Source organism: Pimephales promelas, chromosome 1 (assembly GCF_988280905.1).
Source record: "Pimephales promelas chromosome 1, fPimPro1.hap1.1, whole genome shotgun sequence".
Lineage (NCBI taxonomy): Eukaryota > Metazoa > Chordata > Actinopteri > Cypriniformes > Leuciscidae > Pimephales > Pimephales promelas.
The window spans coordinates 243700-269333 of NC_142769.1; the positions used below are offsets into that span (position 1 = coordinate 243700).

At 41.4% G+C, this 25634-nt stretch overlaps 2 protein-coding genes across 2 annotated transcripts; both read right to left on the reverse strand.

Moving 5' to 3' along the window:
- Positions 1–10718: 10718 nt before the first annotated feature.
- Positions 10719–16741, reverse strand: lurap1l (leucine rich adaptor protein 1 like). The gene is made up of 2 exons (XM_039673067.2): positions 16392–16741; positions 10719–13789 (listed from the first exon to the last, which is right to left on the reverse strand). The coding sequence occupies exons 1-2, from the start codon at positions 16572–16574 to the stop codon at positions 13466–13468; spliced, it is 507 nt and encodes a 168-aa protein (XP_039529001.2). The 5' UTR covers positions 16575–16741; the 3' UTR covers positions 10719–13465.
- Positions 16742–17320: 579 nt separating this feature from the next.
- On the reverse strand, positions 17321–25335 carry tyrp1a (tyrosinase-related protein 1a). The gene is made up of 7 exons (XM_039673065.2): positions 24731–25335; positions 23634–23956; positions 22825–23029; positions 21143–21310; positions 20885–21064; positions 20659–20805; positions 17321–17688 (listed from the first exon to the last, which is right to left on the reverse strand). Exons 1-7 carry the CDS (start codon positions 25092–25094, stop codon positions 17498–17500), a joined length of 1578 nt encoding a protein of 525 aa, XP_039528999.2. The 5' UTR covers positions 25095–25335; the 3' UTR covers positions 17321–17497.
- Between the last annotated feature and the right edge of the window lie 299 nt (positions 25336–25634).

A 25634-nucleotide genomic window follows, 5' to 3' on the forward strand; every position in this document is an offset into this window, starting at 1 on the left:
AACATTTTTAGCTTAAATGCAGATGAATTATGTTTAGTAGTCAAACATGGTAGATTTTTATCATGAACCTATCTACATACCTATAATATTGATACTCTAGCGCATCTAAAGTCAAGGTCAGCCGAGTCTAACACTATACTCTAGCACGTCTACACATTGACAGCGGCTATGTGTTAATCCTATACTCTAGCGTAGAGGTTTACTTCCAACCTGCTTCAGCACACCTGCCTTTGTATTTTCAAGCAAACCTGAAGAGCTTGATGAGCTCATTCAATTTATTTTTAGAAGGCATCTCACGGAAGCTGTAGGGTTGGCAGTTCGGTAATATATTCCATATTATTATAATGGTGTGCCTTAGTCACTTTGGTCTTATTATCCATGTGTCCTTTCAAAGCAGGTTATATTTGGTGTTTGTGTATGGTAACTTGGCCTTATACACCTTCTGTCCTTTCAAAGCAGGTTATATTTTGTGTATGTGTATGGTGACTTGGCCTTATACACCTTGCGTCCTTTCAAAGCAGGTTATATTTGGTGTATGTGTATGGTCAAATCATTGACCCTGCACACCACAATGTCCTTATAGCCCGTGTTACAGAAAAGTCTTCACAAACCACCAGAAAGTCTGAAAAAGAGCCATTTTTTATATCTCAGTTGTCCAAAGAAAATCTTTTAATTTTAAGTCGTGTATAGGTTCGCAGATTTTTTTTATGATTTTTGATATATATTTTGTAGCTCTAGCACCACTGGAACCCGGTGTCCCCGTAGCCCTATACCCAGTCTGATTTGCCAAAAATTTCAAAAATTGTCCCTGTAGCCCAACAAACGGGTATGTGTGTGTGTGTGTGTGTGTGTGTGTGTGTGTGTGTGTGTGTGTGTGTGTGTGTGTGTGTGTGTGTGTGTGTGTGTGTGTGTGTGTGTGTGTGTGTGTGTGTGTGTGTGTGTGTGTGTGTGTGTGTGTGTGTGTGTGTGTGTGTGTGTGTGTGTGTGTGTGTGTGTGTGTGTGTGTGTGTGTGTGTGTGTGTGTGTGTGTGTGTGTGTGTGTGTGTGTGTGTGTTTCTTTTAAGCACAAACTTCAACTTCATTTATTTTGGGGGGAAGGAAGCGAGGAAAGGAAAGGAGGACAGAGGAATCAAATAAAAGATTTTTTATATATATTGGAATACTTGATCACTCGAGCGTCACTCCACAGTGTCATCAGCAGCGCTAAAAGGATCTGCCCTTATGTTGTTGAAGTTTGGTTATTTAATAAATTCATAATAAATAATAATAAAGATAGGCTATCTAGACGCTTCCGGAGCTGAGATATTGAGATTTTTATAATGGCATAAATGCTACGTGGGATCTCAATATCTCAGCTCTGGAAGGGTCTAGACCCTCCATTTTTGCACTCAGGTTTAAGTCTCATGGCCCTCTATCAGAATCCAGAGTTTTAAGAAGATTGGAGAAACTTATTTTTTCGCCCCCCAAAAAAAACGAAAGGGGTACCACTGTGGTTTTTTTTTTTTCGAGTCGAATTTTTGAGTTTCGATATCTCAGCTCTGGAAGGGTCTAGAGCCTCCATTTTTGCACACAGGTTTAAGTCTCATGGCCCTCTATCAGAATCCAGAGTTTTAAGAAGATTGAAGAAATTTAATTTTTCGCCCAAAAAAAAAACACGAAAGGGGTACCACTGTCGTTTTTTTTTTTTTGGTCGAATTTTTGAGTTTCGATATCTCAGCTCTGGAAGGGTATAGAGCCTCCATTTTTGCACACAGGTTTAAGTCTCATGGCCCTCTATCAGAATCCAGAGTTTTAAGAAGATTGAAGAAATTTAATTTTTCGCCCAAAAAAAAAACACGAAAGGGGTACCACTGTCGTTTTTTTTTTTTTTTGGTCGAATTTTTGAGTTTCGATATCTCAGCTCTGGAAGGGTATAGAGCCTCCATTTTTGCACACAGGTTTAAGTCTCATGGCCCTGTATCAGAATCCAGAGTTTTGAGAAGATTGGAGAAATTTAATTTTTCGCCCAAAAAAAAAAACGAAAGGGGTAACACTGTCGTTTTTTTTTTTTGGGTCGAATTTTTGAGTTTCGATATCTCAGCTCTGGAAGGGTCTAGAGCTTCCATTTTTGCACTCAGGCCTAAGTCTCATGGCCCTCTATCAGAATCCAGAGTTTTAAGAAGATTGAAGAAATTTAATTTTTCGCCCAAAAAAAAAACACGAAAGGGGTACCACTGTCGTTTTTTTTTTTTTGGTCGAATTTTTGAGTTTCGATATCTCAGCTCTGGAAGGGTATAGAGCCTCCATTTTTGCACACAGGTTTAAGTCTCATGGCCCTCTATCAGAATCCAGAGTTTTAAGAAGATTGAAGAAATTTAATTTTTCGCCCAAAAAAAAAACACGAAAGGGGTACCACTGTCGTTTTTTTTTTTTTTGGTCGAATTTTTGAGTTTCGATATCTCAGCTCTGGAAGGGTATAGAGCCTCCATTTTTGCACACAGGTTTAAGTCTCATGGCCCTCTATCAGAATCCAGAGTTTTAAGAAGATTGAAGAAATTTAATTTTTCGCCCAAAAAAAAAACACGAAAGGGGTACCACTGTCGTTTTTTTTTGGGGTCGAATTTTTGAGTTTCGATATCTCAGCTCTGGAAGGGTCTAGAGCTTCCATTTTTGCACTTAGGTGTAAGTCTCATGGCCCTCTATCAGAATTCAGAGTTTTGAGAAGATTGTAGAAACTTAATTTTTCGCCCAAAAAAAAAACACGTAAGGGGTACCACTGTCGTTTTTTTTTTGGGTCGAATTTTTGAGTTTCAATATCTCAGCTCTGAAAGGGTCTAGAGCCTCAATTTTTGCACTCAGGTCTAAGTCTCATGGCCCTCTATCAGAATCCAGAGTTTTGAGAAGATTGGAGAAACTTAATTTTTCGCCCGAAAAAAAAAACGAAAGGGGTACCACTGTCGTTTTTTTTTTTTTCGGGTCGAATTTTTGAGTTTCGATATCTCAGCTCTGGAAGGGTCTAGAGCCTCCATTTTTGCACTCAGGTTTAAGTCTCATGGCCCTGTATCAGAATCCAGAGTTTTGAGAAGATTGGAGAAACTTAATTTTTCGCCCGAAAAAAAAAAACGAAAGGGGTACCACTGTCGTTTTTTTTTTGGGTCGAATTTTTGAGTTTCGATATCTCAGCTCTGAAAGGGTCTAGAGCCTCCATATTTGCACTCAGGTTTAAGTCTCATGGCCCTGTATCAGAATCCAGAGTTTTGAGAAGATTGGAGAAACTTAATTTTTCGCCCGAAAAAAAAAAACGAAAGGGGTACCACTGTCGTTTTTTTTTTTTTGGGTCGAATTTTTGAGTTTCGATATCTCAGCTCTGAAAGGGTCTAGAGCCTCCATTTTTGCACACAGGTTTAAGTCTCATGGCCCTCTATCAGAATCCAGAGTTTTAAGAAGATTGGAGAACTTTAATTTTTCGCCCAAAAAAAAAAAAACACGTAAGGGGTACCACTGTCGTTTTTTTTTTTGGGTTGAATTTTTGAGTTTCGATATCTCAGCTCTGAAAGGGTCTAGAGCCTCCATTTTTGCACTAAGGTCTAAGTCTCATGGCCCTGTATCAGAATCCAGAGTTTTGAGAAGATTGGAGAAACTTAATTTTTCGCCCGAAAAAAAAAAACGAAAGGGGTACCACTGTCGTTTTTTTTTTTTTGGGTTGAATTTTTGAGTTTCGATATCTCAGCTCTGAAAGGGTCTAGAGCCTCCATTTTTGCACTAAGGTCTAAGTCTCATGGCCCTGTATCAGAATCCAGAGTTTTGAGAAGATTGGAGAAACTTAATTTTTCGCCCGAAAAAAAAAACGAAAGGGGTAACACTGTCGTTTTTTTTTTTTGGGTCGAATTTTTGAGTTTCGATATCTCAGCTCTGGAAGGGTCTAGAGCTTCCATTTTTGCACTCAGGCCTAAGTCTCATGGCCCTCTATCAGAATCCAGAGTTTTGAGAAGATTGGAGAAACTTAATTTTTCGCCCGAAAAAAAAAAACGAAAGGGGTACCACTGTCGTTTTTTTTTTTTGGGTCGAATTTTTGAGTTTCGATATCTCAGCTCTGAAAGGGTCTAGAGCCTCCATTTTTGCACACAGGTTTAAGTCTCATGGCCCTCTATCAGAATCCAGAGTTTTAAGAAGATTGGAGAACTTTAATTTTTCGCCCAAAAAAAAAAAAACACGTAAGGGGTACCACTGTCGTTTTTTTTTTTGGGTTGAATTTTTGAGTTTCGATATCTCAGCTCTGAAAGGGTCTAGAGCCTCCATTTTTGCACTAAGGTCTAAGTCTCATGGCCCTGTATCAGAATCCAGAGTTTTGAGAAGATTGGAGAAACTTAATTTTTCGCCCGAAAAAAAAAAACGAAAGGGGTACCACTGTCGTTTTTTTTTTTTTGGGTCGAATTTTTGAGTTTCGATATCTCAGCTCTGAAAGGGTCTAGAGCCTCCATTTTTGCACACAGGTTTAAGTCTCATGGCCCTCTATCAGAATCCAGAGTTTTAAGAAGATTGGAGAACTTTAATTTTTCGCCCAAAAAAAAAAAAACACGTAAGGGTACCACTGTCGTTTTTTTTTTTTGGGTCGAATTTTTGAGTTTCGATATCTCAGCTCTGAAAGGGTCTAGAGCCTCCATTTTTGCACACAGGTTTAAGTCTCATGGCCCTCTATCAGAATCCAGAGTTTTGAGAAGATTGGAGAAATTTAATTTTTCGCCCAAAAAAAAAACACGAAAGGGGTACCACTGTCGTTTTTTTTTTTGGGTCGAATTTTTGAGTTTCGATATCTCAGCTCTGAAAGGGTCTAGAGCCTCCATTTTTGCACACAGGCCTAAGTCTCATGGCCCTCTATCAGAATCCAGAGTTTTAAGAAGATTGGAGAAACTCAATTTTTCGCCCGAAAAAAAAACGAAAGGGGTACCACTGTCGGTTTTTTTTTGGGTCGAAATTTTGTGTTTTGATATCTCAGCTCTGAAAGGGTCTAGAGCCTCCATTTTTGCACTCAGGTCTAAGTCTCATGGCCCTGTATCAGAATCCAGAGTTTTGAGAAGATTGGAGAACTTTAATTTTTCGCCCAAAAAAAAAAACGAAAGGGGTACCACTGTCGTTTTTTTTTTGGGTCGAAATTTTGAGTTTCGATATCTCAGCTCTGAAAGGGTCTAGAGCCTCCATTTTTGCACGCAGGTCTAAGTCTCATGGCCCTGTATCAGAATCCAGAGTTTTGAGAAGATTGGAGAAACTTAATTTTTCGCCCAAAAAAAAAAACGAAAGGGGTACCACTGTCGTTTTTTTTTTGGGTCGAAATTTTGAGTTTCGATATCTCAGCTCTGAAAGGGTCTAGAGCCTCCATTTTTGCACGCAGGTCTAAGTCTCATGGCCCTGTATCAGAATCCAGAGTTTTGAGAAGATTGGAGAAACTTAATTTTTCGCCCGAAAAAAAAAAAACGAAAGGGGTACCACTGTCGTTTTTTTTTTGGGTCGAAATTTTGAGTTTCGATATCTCAGCTCTGGAAGGGTCTAGAGCCTCCATTTTTGCACACAGGTTTAAGTCTCATGGCCCTCTATCAGAATCCAGAGTTTTGAGAAGATTGGAGAACTTTAATTTTTCGCCCAAAAAAAAAAAAAACGAAAGGGGTACCACTGTCGTTTTTTTTTTGGGTCGAAATTTTGAGTTTCGATATCTCAGCTCTGAAAGGGTCTAGAGCCTCCATTTTTGCACGCAGGTCTAAGTCTCATGGCCCTCTATCAGAATCCAGAGTTTTGAGAAGATTGGAGAAACTTAATTTTTCGCCCGAAAAAAAAAAAACGAAAGGGGTACCACTGTCGTTTTTTTTTTGGGTCGAAATTTTGAGTTTCGATATCTCAGCTCTGAAAGGGTCTAGAGCCTCCATTTTTGCACACAGGTTTAAGTCTCATGGCCCTCTATCAGAATCCAGAGTTTTAAGAAGATTGGAAAAACTTAATTTTTCGCCCAAAAAAAAAACACGTAAGGGTACCACTGTCGTTTTTTTTTTTTGGGTCGAATTTTTGAGTTTCGATATCTCAGCTCTGAAAGGGTCTAGAGCCTCCATTTTTGCACACAGGTTTAAGTCTCATGGCCCTCTATCAGAATCCAGAGTTTTGAGAAGATTGGAGAACTTTAATTTTTCGCCCAAAAAAAAAAAAACATGTAAGGGGTACCACTGTCGTTTTTTTTTTGGGTCGAATTTTTGAGTTTCGATATCTCAGCTCTGAAAGGGTCTAGAGCCTCCATTTTTGCACACAGGTTTAAGTCTCATGGCCCTCTATCAGAATCCAGAGTTTTAAGAAGATTGGAGAAACTTAATTTTTCGCCCGAAAAAAAAAACGAAAGGGGTACCACTGTCGTTTTTTTTTTGGGTCGAAATTTTGAGTTTCAATATCTCAGCTCTGAAAGGGTCTAGAGCCTCCATTTTTGCACTCAGGTCTAAGTCTCATGGCCCTGTATCAGAATCCAGAGTTTTGAGAAGATTGGAGAACTTTAATTTTTCGCCCAAAAAAAAAAACGAAAGGGGTACCACTGTCGTTTTTTTTTTTGGGTCGAAATTTTGAGTTTCGATATCTCAGCTCTGGAAGGGTCTAGAGCCTCCATTTTTGCACACAGGTTTAAGTCTCATGGCCCTCTATCAGAATCCAGAGTTTTGTGAAGATTGGAGAACTTTAATTTTTCGCCCAAAAAAAAAAAAAACGAAAGGGGTACCACTGTCGTTTTTTTTTTTGGGTCGAAATTTTGAGTTTCGATATCTCAGCTCTGAAAGGGTCTAGAGCCTCCATTTTTGCACGCAGGTCTAAGTCTCATGGCCCTGTATCAGAATCCAGAGTTTTGAGAAGATTGGAGAAACTTAATTTTTCGCCCGAAAAAAAAAAACGAAAGGGGTACCACTGTCGTTTTTTTTTTTGGGTCGAAATTTTGAGTTTCGATATCTCAGCTCTGAAAGGGTCTAGAGCCTCCATTTTTGCACACAGGTTTAAGTCTCATGGCCCTCTATCAGAATCCAGAGTTTTGTGAAGATTGGAGAACTTTAATTTTTCGCCCAAAAAAAAAAAAACGAAAGGGGTACCACTGTCGTTTTTTTTTTTGGGTCGAAATTTTGAGTTTCGATATCTCAGCTCTGAAAGGGTCTAGAGCCTCCATTTTTGCACGCAGGTCTAAGTCTCATGGCCCTGTATCAGAATCCAGAGTTTTGAGAAGATTGGAGAAACTTATTTTTTCGCCCGAAAAAAAAAAACGAAAGGGGTACCACTGTCGTTTTTTTTTTTGGGTCGAAATTTTGAGTTTCGATATCTCAGCTCTGAAAGGGTCTAGAGCCTCCATTTTTGCACTCAGGTCTAAGTCTCATGGCCCTCTATCAGAATCCAGAGTTTTGAGAAGATTGGAGAAACTTAATTTTTCGCCCGAAAAAAAAAACACGAAAGGGGTAACACTGTCGTTTTGTTTTTTTCGGTGCGAAAAATTAAGGTTCTCCAATCTTCTCAAAACTCTGGATTCTGATAGAGGGCCATGAGACTTAGACCTGAGTGCCAAAATGGAGGCGGCCGCCAGTTGCCCATCCCTGGGCTATACTGCTGAAATATCTGAGATGTGTGGTTTATATAAAATGCAAAGGTAAAGTCGTATTGTCCTTCAAGATGGCTGAGCTCGATCGGTTTCCGGGTCATAGGAGGGAGGACGGGAGGAGACGAGAAGGGATACTGAGAAGCACCCACAGTCACTCACTCACACACACCCACACAAACACACACTCACTGTTAGAAAACTAGCACACTTTATCTGAGATCTGTGATGTTTCCTCAGTTCCTCATCAGGGTTTCTGCTCTAGAATCTGTTTGATGTCGAACGAAGTGACTTTATAATATGAAACACGCAAAGCTCTGATGACGTGTGTATGTGTGTCACTGATTCACACTTCAGATACTGAGATCCAGTTCAACATGTCCAGTCATCAACATCACAGATATTCTCATTCAGATAGTTATATCAGATGAGTTAAATGAGTTGGTCTGAGTGGATCTTCAACATGATGGATGTGTAATATCTACAGTTAATGTTAATAAAACAAAAGATCTGAGTGTGTGTTCGCGAGTGTTTCATCAGCATAATCACATGCTTTCATATGCAAAACCACACGAATGTTCCCACAGTTATGATTCCCATATAGAGCAAAGCTTAGAAACACCAAAGTATTTTATTTGCAAATGAACATCTCACGGCAGGATTACTGAGATGAGCTGCAAAACAAACACATGAAGAGAGCCTTGGATCGGCTGGACTAAAGAAGAGTTTCTGTTTTTCTGAGTTTCTGAGGACGACCCTGTCTAGATACGACCCTGTTTAGAGGATGACCTTGGCTTGAGGACGACCTTGGAGTTATTAGGCCCGACCTCAAGGCACGAAGCGCTGTCAGAGAGCGCTTGTAAATCGGCCACTCGCTTGACCGATGCTAATGCTAGCAGGAGTGCGGTCTTGAGCGACTGTAGCGGCTCGAAGGGGCTGAGGGGTCCCGGGAGGGTCCAGTGAGCAATATCTTATGGCATTTTACTCCTTTAGTGAGGACATTTTTATTTGAGAATTTTTTGATATTTGGACTGGAAACAAGACAAGCATTGTTTGCAGTGCAATGAGAGTTGCTTTCGGGGGCGAAGAGGTCGACCTCAGCCTTGCCGAAGATGCTCCAGATTGTTTGACCCGTCTGGGGATGGAGAGGCCAAGGGGAACACGTTGTCCCGGGACAGCATGCGGCTCCCTGGCTCTGGTGTGCCCATGACAGGAGGCGACGGCCTGGTCTGTACAGAGGCCTGAGTCCACCCTGGTGGCTTATGTACGACTCTACCGCCATGTTGCTCACCTACATCCGCTCGCTCGACCTGTTTCTGTCTCCGAGGCTCCTGGGGGATGGACACGGGAGAGCGCGAGGATGGAGTCAGCGATTCATGAACGCAGAGATGAGAGACACACCAGCGACAATCCGATAGAGAACAGACCCCTTTTGGGCCGGCGTCACAGTTGCGTCACGGCACTAGCTGGAGGCAAAACAAAGTGAAAACTGGCGGCGGCCAATACAAACCAGCACAGATTCGGATACATAATAAGGAGCTTAAATAATTGTTATTATTATTAAATATCATCTTATTGTGTTGTTTGGTGCAAGAATTGATGAAAAATGAATATGCTGTATCTGGAACGTCACTCTTTACATTGTCGTGGTCTCGGCGCTGGCTCGGCAGAACTGCGGATCGTACACACAAGTCTTGTACAGGACCATATAGGCATCTAAAGATTTATACGCCCTCAGTTTCTCTTTACGATCGGTTTCTCTGTAAGGTAGGTGTAGAAGTCAGGCCACTCACCCGAGGTAACGTACGTTAATCCTGTCAGATCGCGTGTAGGCGGCTACGGGTCGGCCAATCTGGTTCTGTCCGTTAAAAATAACTTTTGGAAATAACAATCGCGGTCCTGGACACTGAGTGACCTTACACATTAAGATAAAATCGGATTTTCTCCAGTCATTGTTAAAAAACAAGCTAACAATCCTTGCTAACTAGCGTTAGTGAAGCAGCCAGAGGGATCGTTCTGCCTCCATTGAAGCTCCGCCCACATGAAAACGTCACCATGTTTACCAACTGAAAAAGGGTCTATTGAGCTGCTTTTATAGGCAGATGCCCCGCCCCTTTGGGATGTGCCCTGATTGGCTCACGCAGACAAGCCGCTCAGCCATTGGTTCCTGCAGTTCCACTGCATTGTTGAATAAAAGGCTTCAATAAATCTGAGAAGCGCATAGCAAAGACGTTTCGAAAGTGAACCGAGATTACGTCAGTATCCGAAACGTTTCAGAAGACAGAAAATGCCGTAACTCTTCCGAACTCAAACACTGGACAGTATAACTCGCTCCGGCTGAATGAAGTGACGAGTATCTGACGACGGACTCTTACACGGTTTACATCTTCATTCATTCTTCATTCATTCCACGTGATAATGAAGATTATCTAATCTGTTATGAATTCAGTAAGTTCTGCTGCGATTCCTCAGGCATGATGGGAAACCAGTTTGGGGTATCTGATCTGTGTGTGTGTTCCCTGCTGAAGTGTGTGTGAAGTGAGCATGTTCAGACCCGACTCGTCTGTTCACTCCGCATGAATGCAGCTCTTTATCTCCAGTCGAGCCTTGAGCTCCTGCAAACTCGACCGACCCGTTTCTGCATCACATCTGATGCGTTCATGATCCGGTCAGGATTCTGACATCACTTCCTTCCGAAGTGATGATCGAGCTGATCTCTCGTTGGGTTAATGAAGACGCTTGATTACTATTCCAGAGGAGTTTCACACACAAGCCTCTATATTGTGTAAATGAATGATCATAGTCTATAATGTCTGATAAAACACGAACAAAGAGCACAACAGCCGTCTTTATCTGCACCGGCGTGGGCAAGAGTTCATGAATAGACTGAGTCACAGAATATGAATCTGATGCATTCAGTCAAATCGACTTTGTCCAGTGAATCAATGAGACTCTGTGTGTGTGAGCGAGCGAGCGAGAGAGAGAGTGTGTGTGTGTGTGTGTTTTGTTTAAAGCAGAGGATTTCTACTTTTCTCTTTCTTTTGATAGATTGCATGTTCAGATTTTCATTCGATAAAATGTTCTAGGATCCATAAAGGTTTTGTGAAAATGATTAAAATCATTCAAAAATCAAGAAGGAAACCTTTCATTAAAATATTTATTTTTCTTTGTTCAAGAAACAAAAGAAATAAGTCAATGTATTATAACATTTCCTCATTAAAAAGATTAAAAATTAAACAAATAAATTAGGATCAATCAAGCACGGAAAAAAATTAATATAAAGTAAATAGCAGCACAAACAACTAAACTAACGGATAATAGCGGTGACATCACCGTATCAAAACTGTTAAAATAAACACTAAATTCATGTGAAAATATCAGATTCAAGTAAGAACAATCTCATCATTGCGGTGAAGAGTCGAATCCTGAGAGAAGCAGAACATCCCAGACCGAGTCCGTCACAAACGCAAACCACGCTAGCATTAGCATGTGCGCTCCAGCGTTTAATCCAGCGTGATCGTGTGTTTGAGTGTGTCCAGACGGAAGTGACTTCAGTAAATCGTACGGTTTCAACAGTTCTTCACCTTTACTGAGCAACTGTGGTCATCAATGACGTGCATTTCATCTTAAAGTCCACATGAAATCAAAACTGACTGTTAGCGCACATCACTTACGATCAATCCACTGGACAGAAACGCGCTTGTCCTGGTAAAACATTATTATTATTATATTGTCTATCAAATTTTTGTTTTTGGATTGGAAATTCGGCACAAAGACCAAAGATTCTTCACGCTGACTTTAACGTCACCATTGCACTGCTTTACTTTAGTTATTTTGGACTTTTTATTTTAGTAATCAACACACAATCGGTATGAAACATTCGGAATCATCTAGTTTTGTAATTGGACACCTGCGATAATCTTTCGGCAGGCTCCTCCTCTCTTTCAAAATGGACGATCTTTGGTCCAACGCATTCATGAAACTAATTCAAAAGACTGAGAACTGGATTCAAACTGGGCTGTGTTTAAACAGAATCAGATTAAAACCAAACTGTGTTTAAACAGAACCAGATTCAAACCAAACAGTGTTTAAACAGAACCAGATTCAAACCAAACAGTGTTTAAACAGAACCGGATTCAAACCGGACTAAGAACTGGATTAAAACTGAACTGTGTTTAAACAGAACCAGATTAAAACCGGACTGTGTTTAAACAGAACCAGATTCAAACCAAACTGTGTTTAAGCAGAACTGGATTCAAACCGGACTAAGAACCAGATTAAAACTGGACTATGTTTAAACAGAATCAGATTCAAACCGGACTGTGTTTAAAACAGAACCGGATTCAAACTTGACTAAGAACCTGATTAAAACTGGACTGTGTTTAAGCAGAATCAGGTTAAAACCGGACTGTGTTTAAACAGAACCAGATTCAAACCGGACTAAGAACCGGATTAAAACTGAACTGTGTTTAAACAGAATCAGACTAAAACCAAACTGTGTTTAAACAGAACCGGATTCAAACCAAACTGTGTTTAAACAGAACCGGATTCAAACCGGACTAAGAACCGGATTAAAACTGGACTGTGTTTAAACAGAATCAGATTAAAACCGGACTAAGAACCAGATTAAAACTGGACTGTGTTTAAAGAGAACCAGATTCAAACCAAACTGTGTTTAAACAGAACCAGATTCAAACCAAACTGTGTTTAAACAGAACCAGATTCAAACCGGACTAAGAACCGGATTAAAACTGGACTGTGTTTAAACAGAACCAGATTCAAACCGGACTAAGAACCGGATTAAAAGTGGACTGTGTTTAAACAGAATCAGATTAAAACCGGACTAAGAACCGGATTAAAACTGGACTGTGTTTAAACAGAACCAGATTCAAACCGGACTAAGAACCGGATTAAAAGTGGACTGTGTTTAAACAGAATCAGATTAAAACCGGACTAAGAACCGGATTAAAACTGGACTGTGTTTAAACAGAACCGGATTCAAACCAAACTGAGAACTGAATGTGTGTGAACGCATCAGTGTCTGTTTCATCTGTTCGGGAAACAAACATTTAAGACAAATGGTTGAAAAGATTCTCCTAGTCTGAGTTCTGGTTGAAGGATCGGTGTGGTTTTGTGTTTCTGCACCTGAAACAGGACTTACAAAAGGACCGACATGACATCATGACTTTTGTGTAAACATACACGCCACTTTCAAGTCAAGTGGCGTGTTATCTCTACGCATTTTCAGATATCCGCGTGTATGTCTACGCCATTAACGACCGAGTGATTCCGCGTGTCTGAACACGCCTTTAAATGTCCGCGCGAAACGAAGCAAAATGTAGATCTACATCTGGGGGGCGATCTTTTTCTTTCCTAGGATGGTGAGGGAACAGTCGTAAATGCTATTAACCCCAGTGACGGTTGGGTTTAGGGGCGGGGTTGAGGTAAGTCATATATTTATAAATACAGTAATAACGTTAAGTCAACGGCGTTCATAAACACGCTGAAAAGCGATTATGCATGTCGATAGCACGCCAAAAATGGAAATACGAATTGGCGTGTCATACACACGCTACTTCATGAGATCAGTCTGGAAGGACACTGGGGAACAATCAGGATTTCATTAATCAGTTCGTAAGACTGCAAACTTCCCCTGACATGCGGGTCGAGAGGCGTAATCTCTGTAATGGTCTCTGCCCATTTTCACATGATGTAATATAAATCTCTGATGTTCTCAGTGTCAGCTCAGACTTCACCAGGATTAATTATTATAGCTCGTCAAATTTGCCCCTTTTTATGCGTGAGGGAAATCGCTCCGTTTTTGTGTGCGTCACTTTAAATGCAAATGAGCTGATGCTCCGCCCCCGTTCGAGTTTAGAGTTTAGGTTATCTGAAGCAGTAGTACTCGTCGGTCTCCACACGAGGGCGTAGGGCAGATTTGGTAAACGTCTCCTCCTCGGTGACGGATCCGTCGGGGTCGGGATCGTCCTCTCCCAGCGTGTCCAGGTAACTGCCCACCGAGATCCCGTCCAATCCGTCGCTGTCGTGCTGGGACTGGCTGTCTGATAGGCTGAAGGAGCTGCCCGTCAAGCTGCCGTCCCGGCTGGCCACGCCCCCTCGCTCCTCCATTAGCCAGCGCATCGACTCCACCCCCTCGTTGATTGACAGCAGCTGATGCATCAGTTTAACGTCTATCGAGCGGAGATGAGCCTGCGTTCAGGAAACACATCCACAAACGTATCAATATTAAGATTATGATTTCTGTTATCTTTCTATTTTACATTTCTGTTACAATAATCCACTTAGAAATAATTAGGGATGCACCGATATGAAAATTTTGTCCTATACCTTTAACTCTTTATATTTTAAAGCCGATAACTGATATATTGCCTAATAAATCTAAATCCAAATTTTTAAGATCCTGATTACGAACACAAAAGTCTCACAATTAAAAGCCACCTCCTAAAAACACAATTATAATGTTCTCATGATAGTTTTATGTAGTCGATATGACACACTCGCGCTGCACATGTTGCACTTTAGTGTATTTTCCTTTTTTGAAGTGATTCCAATCATATTTATAGCAATTAAAAACCCTCATATTGAACGGCGCGCATCTGAAGCGTCTCAGCTGAAGGAAATAATACATTATTTATCGCTTTTATTATATCAGACAAATTTTCTTATCGGGCCGATCACCATAACATAAAAAACATATCAGCCGATACCGATATGGTGGCCAATATATCGTACATCGCAGGAAATAATTACATAAATAATTAAAAAATTATTTCTAATTTTTCTAAAAGTCTCCGGCTGCATTTATTTGATGAAAAATAAAGTAAAAACAGTTAAATATTATTATAATGTAAATCAGCTGTTTTCTATGTGATTAAATAGTAAAGTGTAATTTATTCCTGTGATGTTCATCATCATTACTCCAGTCTTCAGTGTCACATGACCCTCCAGAAATCACTCTAATATGAGGATCAGATTATCAAGAAACATTTATGATTATTATCAGCGTTCATATTTTCGTGGAAACTGATGCATTTTATTTTTCAGGATTATTTGATGAATAGAAAGTTAAAAAGAACAGCATTTATTTGAAATGGAACTTTATTAATGTCTTTACTGTCAGTTTTGATCAACTGAATGAGTCGTTGCTGTATTCGTTTAAAAACACATGACCGTAAACTCGAACTGTGTAACGCAGTGTAGTTCACCGGCTAATGTCTGTGGAATAATGTTTGTCCAATACTTCAAATCATCTACCAGCATTCAGCAAATAAATCATTTAACCAAGTCTTGCAGACCTATGAGATATATATAAAACACATCATATACCATACAAATAAAATTTAAAAAAAAACTGGATATCGGTTGACGCTTCAACACAAACACGTTCACTTCATATTTTAGCAAAATCGTATTAAATTTGGTTTTAAATGGAGGAATTGAATAATGTTCATGTTCAAACACAAGAGCTGATTCTGCTGAACGTCATGTTATATACAGTAATGTAAAGTACAGCTGGTGGAGTTTAGTTCTGACTGAAACTCAAAAGAGTCGAACTATTAGACACCGAACCAGTCGTCAAGTGAAGACAGTCAAGAGTAAACACAGGCGAACCCTTTAGCAGAAACACACACACTCGTTTGCATGAGGTTTGAGCCGCAGAAACACACACTCGTTTGCATGAGGTTTAAGCCGCAGAAACACACACACTCATTTACATGAGGTTTGTGTGGAACAGGAACACACACCCCTAATCAATCATGAATGATTCAGACAGACCATAATACTGCCACTGTTCTCCACGGCAACAGCTGTCTGACACACACACACACACACGACATCAGATCCTCTCGTCAATACTGACACACTTCCAGTCTGATGATCTGATGTGTGTGTGTGTGTGTGTGTGTGTGTGTGTGTGTGTGTGTGTGTGTGTTGACCTGTAAATGCCCCTCATGGCGGCTCTTTATGATCGTTCAGGCTTGCACAGGTCACGACCTCTCTCACACACACACACACTATATCACAAACACACACACCAAACAATCTGTGCCATTATTTGTCAAGTAAAACTAGAAATATTTCAAACCGTTAATAGAAAATGAAGCAGCAGCAGATCACGTGTTCAAACGAGGACTCTCAGTCGAGCCGGAGCACTGAAGAGTCATAATAATAAACCGCACTTTCAAGGGTTAATGAGGTGTAAAGTTTCCTTTTAAGGGCGCAGTGTGTGTGTGTTTGTGTGTTTCCACATTAACGAACAGCCTGTGTTGCTGAACCGACTGGTTTTGTTGAGTCTGGTGTGTTTGTGCAGGAGTGAATAACAGCAGGAGCGCGGATCAACCATCTGTTACTCACACTAAACAGCCATGCAACACACACACACACACACACACACACACACACACACACACACACACACACACACACACACACACACACACACACACACACACACACACACACACACACTTCAGATCATCCGGAGACTCGCGCGCGACGGGGCGTGAAACACCGCAGCCCACGTGACCGCGACACGAACACAGCGAGTCAATATTAATACACACACACATAACATAATCATCACAGAATAAACCAAAACTTAAATACAGCCTAGCCATATCTTTCTTGATTTCAGTTCACTTCTAGAGGAGTTTGTCTGAAGGTGTTTGTTCATGTCAATCAATATCTGAGATTAATTATTCACTTTATGATTCACATAAGTGCTTTATGGCTGCTGTTGACGATTATATGAAAACAGAACCGACTCTCTCAGTCCACAGAACCGACTCACCATCTGCTGTCTGAGGAACCGGATCTTGTTGTTGAGTGTGTGTAGATCATCCGCGCGCGCGTGTGTTTCCGAGCATCGGATCGGAGCTTCGCCCGTGCACGAGCGGGTCAGACTCTCCGGAACTTTCCGGCCCAGTTTACTCTCCACATCCCTGAACTCCGGCAACTCCTCCATCTTCATCATCGATAACTCAGAGCCGCAGGTGACCGGTCAACCGGAGCATGACGTCACACCGCGGAGGAGCCGCGCCCGGAGCTCACGGGTGTCAGAAACACGGAGGAGATCAAACTGCGGGGCTTCCGTGCACAGACTCGGATCTGATCTGATATGAATGGGTGGGTGTCGGACTGAATGACGGGTGCGCGCGCACACAACAGGTGACATCCGCCCTCATGCTCGTCATCAACCGGCGCATGCGCAGAGCGCTCTTTCGCATTAGTCACTTTTTTGAACAAACGTACACCAATAACATAAAAGGGTGCAAACTATTTCCTATTTAATCTGAGTAAACTGTTATGTGAGCTCAGGCTGATTGTATTTTCACAAGGATATTTCAATACAGACTAATGTAATCACCTGTTGAAAAGCAGTGAAGCAGCAGCGCCATCCAGTGGTGACATTAAGAAACACTTAATTAGGCATTAGGCTACTTTAAACTGAATATTATTGCTTTATATCTTTATTATGATGATACAGATTAAGCTGAAATATTCTAAGCGACAACCTTTACATAATGTTATGTTTTGCAAATGTTTTTGCCAGTTATGTTTAGCAATAGTCGCTCAGTTAAATGTGTATTCATGCATTTGCTGTGAACATATTCACATTGTGAAGCAGCAACGCCATCTAGCGGTGCAATGAGGAAACACCACAGAGACTCGGTACACTTCAGTTTGTTGATGGTTTATTTGAGTCTTTTTAGTATGAGCTTTAAGGTTTTCACAATAAACTATTAAATAATGTCCAAAGATATTTTGTAAATAGATTTAATGGAAGTTGTCATGATTATTTTACATTATTTCAGTGATATCAGGTAGTTTTATGAATGTCATCTTCGGTTTGTCATAGTAAAGACTTGTACCTGTTTGAGATCATATTATCAGTGTTTACACTACAGACTGTGTTTTGTTGTGGTCGTCGTAGCGCTGATAATGGTCTCCAAGCAACGGTTGCCGACCCTCCGTCCTATAGGAGCGTGACCTGATGACACACGTGGTGGCGGTGAAAATAATCGCCACGGCGATGAGGGCGGCAACCACGGTTACGGTGATGATCTGGGTCAGTGTGAGAGGAGGGGCTGAAAATAAAAGACAATCACACATCAGCAGCATTTTAGACTTCAGTGTTGACGAGAGTTCACTACAGTTCACTAGAATTCACTAGAGTCAACTAGAGTTCACTGGAGTCATCTAGAGTTCACTGGAGTCATCTAGAATTCACTAGAGTCAACTAGAGTTCACTGGAGTCATCTAGAGTTCACTGGAGTCATCTAGAGTTCACTGGAGTCAACTAGAGTTCACTGGAGTCATCTAGAATTCACTAGAGTCATCTAGAGTTCACTGGAGTCATCTAGAATTCACTAGAGTCATCTAGAGTTCACTGGAGTCAACTAGAGTTCACTGGAGTCATCTAGAATTCACTGGAGTCATCTAGAATTCACTAGAGTCATCTAGAGTTCACTGGAGTCATCTAGAATTCACTAGAGTCATCTAGAGTTCACTGGAGTCATCTAGAGTTCACTGGAGTCATCTAGAGTTCACTGGAGTCATCTAGAGTTCACTGGAGTCAACTAGAGTTCACTAGAGTCATCTAGAGTTCACTAGAGTCATCTAGAGTTCACTGGAGTCAACTAGAGTTCACTGGAGTCATCTAGAATTCACTAGAGTCATCTAGAGTTCACTGGAGTCATCTAGAATTCACTAGAGTCATCTAGAGTTCACTGGAGTCAACTAGAGTTCACTGGAGTCATCTAGAATTCACTGGAGTCATCTAGAATTCACTAGAGTCATCTAGAGTTCACTGGAGTCATCTAGAATTCACTAGAGTCATCTAGAGTTCACTGGAGTCATCTAGAGTTCACTGGAGTCATCTAGAGTTCACTGGAGTCATCTAGAGTTCACTGGAGTCATCTAGAGTTCACTGGAGTCATCTAGAGTTCACTAGAGTCATCTAGAGTTCACTGGAGTCATCTAGAGTTCACTGGAGTCATCTAGAGTTCACTGGAGTCATCTAGAGTTCACTAGAGTCATCTAGAGTTCACTGGAGTCATCTAGAGTTCACTAGAGTCATCTAGAATTCACTGGAGTCATCTAGAGTTCACTAGAGTCATCTAGAGTTCACTGGAGTCATCTAGAGTTCACTAGAGTCATCTAGAGTTCACTGGAGTCAACTAGAGTTCACTGGAGTCAACTAGAGTTCACTGGAGTCATCTAGAGTTCACTAGAGTCATCTAGAGTTCACTGGAGTCAACTAGAGTTCACTGGAGTCATCTAGAGTTCACTGGAGTCAACTAGAGTTCACTGGAGTCATCTAGAGTTCACTGGAGTCAACTAGAGTTCACTGGAGTCAACTAGAGTTCACTGGAGTCATCTAGAATTCACTAGAGTCATCTAGAATTCACTAGTCAACTAGAGTTCACTGGAGTCATCTAGAATTCACTAGAGTCATCTAGAATTCACTAGTCAACTAGAGTTCACTAGAGTCATCTAGAATTCACTAGTCAACTAGAGTTCACTAGAGTCATCTAGAATTCACTAGTCAACTAGAGTTCACTAGAGTCATCTAGAATTCACTAGTCAACTAGAGTTCACTGGAGTCATCTAGAGTTCACTGGAGTCATCTAGAGTTCACTGGAGTCAACTAGAGTTCACTGGAGTCATCTAGAGTTCACTGGAGTCATCTAGAATTCACTGGAGTCATCTAGAATTCACTAGAGTCATCTAGAATTCACTAGTCAACTAGAGTTCACTGGAGTCATCTAGAATTCACTAGAGTCATCTAGAATTCACTAGTCAACTAGAGTTCACTAGAGTCATCTAGAATTCACTAGTCAACTAGAGTTCACTAGAGTCATCTAGAATTCACTAGTCAACTAGAGTTCACTAGAGTCATCTAGAATTCACTAGTCAACTAGAGTTCACTGGAGTCATCTAGAGTTCACTGGAGTCATCTAGAGTTCACTGGAGTCAACTAGAGTTCACTGGAGTCATCTAGAGTTCACTGGAGTCATCTAGAATTCACTGGAGTCATCTAGAATTCACTAGAGTCATCTAGAGTTCACTGGAGTCATCTAGAATTCACTAGAGTCATCTAGAATTCACTAGTCAACTAGAGTTCACTAGAGTCATCTAGAATTCACTAGTCAACTAGAGTTCACTAGAGTCATCTAGAATTCACTAGTCAACTAGAGTTCACTGGAGTCATCTAGAGTTCACTGGAGTCATCTAGAGTTCACTGGAGTCAACTAGAGTTCACTGGAGTCATCTAGAGTTCACTGGAGTCATCTAGAATTCACTGGAGTCATCTAGAATTCACTAGAGTCATCTAGAGTTCACTGGAGTCAACTAGAGTTCACTGGAGTCATCTAGAGTTCACTGGAGTCATCTAGAATTCACTAGAGTCATCTAGAGTTCACTGGAGTCAACTAGAGTTCACTGGAGTCATCTAGAGTTCACTGGAGTCATCTAGAGTTCACTGGAGTCAACTAGAGTTCACTGGAGTCATCTAGAATTCACTAGAGTCATCTAGAATTCACTAGAGTCAACTAGAGTTCACTAGAGTCAACTAGAGTTCACTAGAGTCATCTAGAGTTCACTGGAGTCAACTAAAGTTCACTGGAGTCATCTAGAGTTCACTGGAGTCATCTAGAGTTCACTAGAGTCATCTAGAGTTCACTGGAGTCATCTAGAGTTCACCAAATTTTACGAGTTACATAGAGTTCACAAAAGTTTACTTGAGTTCATTAAAGTTTACTAGAGTCAACTAGAATTCACTAAAGTGTACTAGAGATCACTGAAGTTCAGTCGAGTCAACTAGGGTTCACTAGTCAGTCAACTAGACCAAAGTTTACTAGAGTCCATTAGAGTTCACTGAAGTTTACCAGATTTAACTAGAGTTCACTAAAAATCACTAGTCCACTTGATCACCAAAGTTTACTAGAGTTGACGGATCATAAATAATATTAATCATCAGCATATAAAATAATAACAGTAATAAACAATAATAATAACGCTGATCATATAATAATAATAATAATAATAAATCTGACCTGGCCACTGGATCTGGTAGGAGTATCCCAGGTTCTCCGGCGCCGTGAGGAACATCTCTGCGTTGGTCACCGGCGGCCAGAAGGGCACCATGTTAAACTCTCTGTTGTGGCCGATGGGGGTGTTTTCCAGCGGATAGACGGAGGCGTCTGGAGGAACACACACACACACACACACACACGTTAACCTCCGGCCGATACTCTGACTGACAGCGACGGATGACCTCACCTGGACCGTGTCTGCGCAGCCACTCGTCGAAGATGGCGTCAGTGAAGGTGTGCAGCAGCAGGAACACGGGGTCGTTGGGCGAGAGGTGAGTCTGACCCCCCGTCCCGTTCAGGAACAGATGAGCCAGGTTATGCAGACTGCGCACCGCGGGGTCATAGGTCCCGTCAGGAGCGCTGTACCCTAACGAAACCACACCTCATCACACACACACACACACACACACTGCAGCTGGACTAGAGTTCAGTGCTGGCGTCTCACCCTCAATGCTGTTCCTGAAGCTGTCGGACGAGGTGGAGTAGAAGGGCGGCGTGTCGAAGGCGTTGAGCTCGAAACACGACGCCACATCCTGAGGCTCCGGCAGACGCTGCACCATCGGCCGCGCAGCGTTCCCGGCGGGGTTCCTGCGGATCGGACTGCTCTCCGAACCTCACAACAATCATCACAGCAATGTTACTTCAAAACATTCATAGAAAGAAATAAAAAATTAAAATTATATTAATAAACAAATACAAAAATTCATAAACATTAATAATATTGATGATATCATTACATACAAAATAATAATTCTAATAATAATAACAATAATACTACATATAATATTAATAATAATCAGCCTGCGGCCCGTTTCAATAAGGAGGTTCAACCAACTCTGAGTTAAAGGGATACTCCACTTTTTTTGGAAATAGGCTCATTTTACCCCTCCCCCAGAGTTAAACGGTTGAGTTTTACCGTTTTCGAATCCATTCAGCCGATTTTATGATATTTAGAAGAATATCAGCAATCAGACGGTGGTCTCATTGAGTATATTTTTTTCCTACTATGGAAGTCAATGAGACCAGAGTCTGGTTACTGATATTCTTCTAAATATCATAAAATCGGCTGAATGGATTTGAAAACAGTAAAACTCAACCGTTTAACTCTGGGGGAGGGGTAAAATGAGCCTATTTCCAAAAAAAAAAGTGGAGTATCCCTTTAAGCGCGAGCACCACAACTATAAACAGCCATTATCAATAGCTAGAGCGCAGATATTATGAGTCACCATGGCAACAGCGCCGGACAAAAAGAGGTGTTGGGTGTAATTAATTACCAAGTAATCTAAATATTATAATTTAATTAAAGGGATTACTCTTAATTCCTCTGTAATTTAAAATAAAATATTATGCAATTACATTAAATAGGCTACTGCATAAACTATAGACCAATTCAGTGTAAAACAATAGTGGATTTAACATACATTTTTAAAAGGTATATTTTTTATGTAACCTTCTCTTTCTACACACTTAATTTGATTAATTTAAGAATAATTCATGCAATTGTATATTAATTATTGTATATTAATTATATTAATTGTATATTGTTAATTGTAAATTGTATATTTTTAATTGTATATTGTATATTGTTAATTGTATATTGTTAATTGTTAATTGTATATTGTATATTGTTAATTGTATATTGTATATTGTATATTTTTAATTGTATATTGTATATTGTTAATTGTTAATTGTATATTGTTCACCCTCATTCGGAGTTTGGATACTGTGGTTCGGCTCATAGAGACTGAGGGTCCGGCGTTTGCTCCCTTCGAGTCCATTGAAGAGCGTCTCGGGTCAGTATGTCACCTTGAGAGGGAACGAGACGCTGCGTTCGACTGCTAATTGTCGCGGTCTGCTTTCGGGGGTGCTTTATAGTTTCCTGGTCTATGACGTCACCCGCCTATGACGTCTCGGACTGAATCATGTGCTTCACGACGCAATCACGCAGAGCGTTCCCACCGCGTCTCGAACACAGCGTCTCGTTCCCTCTCGGGGAACCAGGGCTACATACGTAACCTGAGACGTTATAGTTATTGTTCTCGCTGTGAGCGCTAGTATTATGGTTATAGATATGATTCCTAGATTAGTTATAATTCTCAGTGTGAACGGCTCCTGGTGGGCTCTCACTGTTGCAGATGGTCCCCAGTGTGTCGTAATCCTCCACGCTCTCACACACCACCCTCCAGCGTGAGAAGATGGAGTTGGAGCTGATGGAGTCGGTGTCGAAGGAGCTGCGTGCGCCCATCAGATCATCCGTGCAGACGTCACACACACTCCCGCCGATCGCAAAGTTCCAGTACGGCAGCGCGAAGCTCGGGTCTCCCAACATGTCCTGAGAGAAACCAGTCAGATCACAGTCATTATCCGAGAGAAACTGTCTCGTTCTACTCCTCAGAAACTGGGAGAATTTGACATTTGAACCTTCAGTGATGAAGCGCTGTGAGACACACGAGTCTTTGAGTGAGACTGTTAAACGCTTAATCACATCAAGAGTGAATCTGTGTGTCCCATTACTCTGATTATAATCACTTATAACGGTTCACAGATCATGAGTATCTGGAGTATCGACCTACAATCGCAGATCATTAGATTATTTGTCAAATAAACACTGGAATAAGATTTGAAGCGGATCCAAAGGGGGATTCCCGCATAAACAGGATCAGTTGGAAGTGTGTGAAGAAGGATCTCTGGAAAACAGCTTCCCTAATATAGCCCCAAATATTGTCCCCATCCTAAAACTTAAAAAGCACCTAAGCAAACTGCACTGAAAAATTATAAATCTAAAATCAAACAAGTATTTTTTTTCCTATTAAATATAATATATATATATTCCTTAAGCCTTTTCCACTTTTCCACCCAATTGAATAGATTCTCATGAAATTGTCTACGCAGCACAATATTAAAATGTTCCAGATGGCGCAAATGATCAACAGTACCTGCATGTCCCGCTCGAGCTGTAGTAAATGGTACCGGTGCCACGTGACGAACCCGGGCCCCTCGTGACTGAAGTCCACCCCGCCGAAGCTGTCCTGCGCGGGCCCGAGGAACGTCTTGCTGACCGAGTAATAGTGGGACCACACGAACAGGTTATAGATGCTGATGTTCTCGAACTGAACCGTGTTGTTGTCCGGCCCGAAGATCTCGGGGTACCGGCGGGTCGCGATCACGAGGTCCGGGTGGGGCGCGCGCTTAGCCCGGTCCAGCGCGTTCACGAACGCGCGCTTCTCCTCCGCGCTCAGCTGCATCACATTCCTCCGCACTGGAGAATCATAACCATATAAAATGTATATTAATCATTTACGCATATTGTATATTTTATGTATAATTAAACATTATATATTAAATATTGACAGTTCCCTGCTGAAAATCCCCCCCGGCCGAACTCAACATGATTCAGGCTAATGCTGGTTTCAAGAACATCTACAAGTTGGTCAACATGTGAATCTGTTTGACCAAGAATGGTACTGAGGTTAAAGGGATAGTTCACCCAAAATTAGCGCATGATTTACTCTCCCTTATCCTAGGACCGAGGTGTATATTTCTTTTTTCAGACGAATACAATCTGAGTAATATAAATATTTATATAAAAATGTCTACCAAGCTTTATAATGGCAGTGAACGGCTATCTGTTTTGAACTTAAGTGCATCTATCCATCATAAAAGTGCATCTGTCCATCATAAAAGTGCATCTGTCCATCATAAAAGTGCATCTATCCATCATAAAAGTGCATCTGTCCATCATAAAAGTGCATCTGTCCATCATAAAAGTGCATTTATCCATTATTAAAGTTCATCCATTCATTTGTAAACTAAGAAAGTGCTTTAAGTAGAATGCAAATGGCCGGAAGATAGAATTTCACTGTGTTAAATATGATTTTTTATATATATAAATCCAATAGTATTTGTCTGAAAGAAGTTACACATGACTTGAGGGAGAGTAAAACGTGGGCTAATTTTCCTTTCTGGATGAACTATCCATTTAAAGCGGGTGTTTCAGCAGGGCTGTGGAACAGAAAGAGTGAGTTTCCCTGACCCACGGGCACGCGCCGCTCGCACGCGTCTCCGGTGTGTCCGTGTTTGCAGTGCCCGCAGTCGAAGCCGCTGAAGTTCCCGTTACATCGACAAGCGCGCGTGAAGAAGCGCAAGGGCCAACGCTCGCGATCATCGCGTCCGTCGTAGGGGTACTGGGGTCCGTGTGCACGCGCATCCGCACGCACTTCTACGCAGTTCCCGCGCCCGGAGCTCGCGCCACACGGGTCATTCTCCAAAGCGAACGGGGACGGGCAGCACTGCGCGCTCCTGAGGCCCTCCGGCGTCACGCACACGCGCGGGAACTGAGCGCAAACGAGCACTAGGCCGTGCACGAGCAGCAGCAAACCTCCACACAATCGCCACATCAGGACAATATCAAAAGAAATCAATTAATAGGCTATACAAATAGTCTCAGAGAAAAAGGTCTCAAAAATAGCCAGCTGCTCTGAAAAATAATTAATAAATCAAATGTCGAACGCAATCAGCAATATCCAAATTATCTTCAAAACGACAAAGCCTCAAACATCATCATCTCCTAAATCAGTTATTAAGATCTGTAAGTGTGGCCGGTGGTTGTTTGCTGCTCCTCTCGCTGCAGATCCAGTGTTTTGAGGAATTATTGTTAATATCCTGAGTTTATATACGGCCGAGCGCGTGCGCGTGACTCCTGCATCCCTGATCCCCACGTGACCGCGAACTCACTGACACACACTTCACCTTTAGTTCAGCAAACACCGTGGTGTGTAAATACTCGTTCATAATTAAATGGAATATTAGTAACACGTTTTTAGATCATATTTGTGATCATTCGTGTCTCTGAGGATATAGAGTAAATCAGCTGAGAGCGAGAGACACTGACTGACACCTGCTCACTTTACCACTCTATTTTAATTTATTTCTTTTTT

Bases quoted from the DNA above. Each gene is read 5' to 3' on its own strand.
- tyrp1a (XM_039673065.2), bottom strand. From the start codon at position 25,094: ATGTGGCGATTGTGTGGAGGTTTGCTGCTGCTCGTGCACGGCCTAGTG. The intron at 23,957-24,730 runs GTCAGGGAAACT...ATGATTCTCCAG, and splicing joins CGAGCGGCGCGTGCCCGTGG to TGCGGAGGAATGTGATGCAG. The intron at 21,065-21,142 runs GTGAGACGCCAG...TGGTTTCGTTAG, and splicing joins CTTCAGGAACAGCATTGAGG to GGTACAGCGCTCCTGACGGG.
- lurap1l (XM_039673067.2), bottom strand. From the start codon at position 16,574: ATGATGAAGATGGAGGAGTTGCCGGAGTTCAGGGATGTGGAGAGTAAA. The intron at 13,790-16,391 runs GTGAGTCGGTTC...TCCTGAACGCAG, and splicing joins GGTTCCTCAGACAGCAGATG to GCTCATCTCCGCTCGATAGA.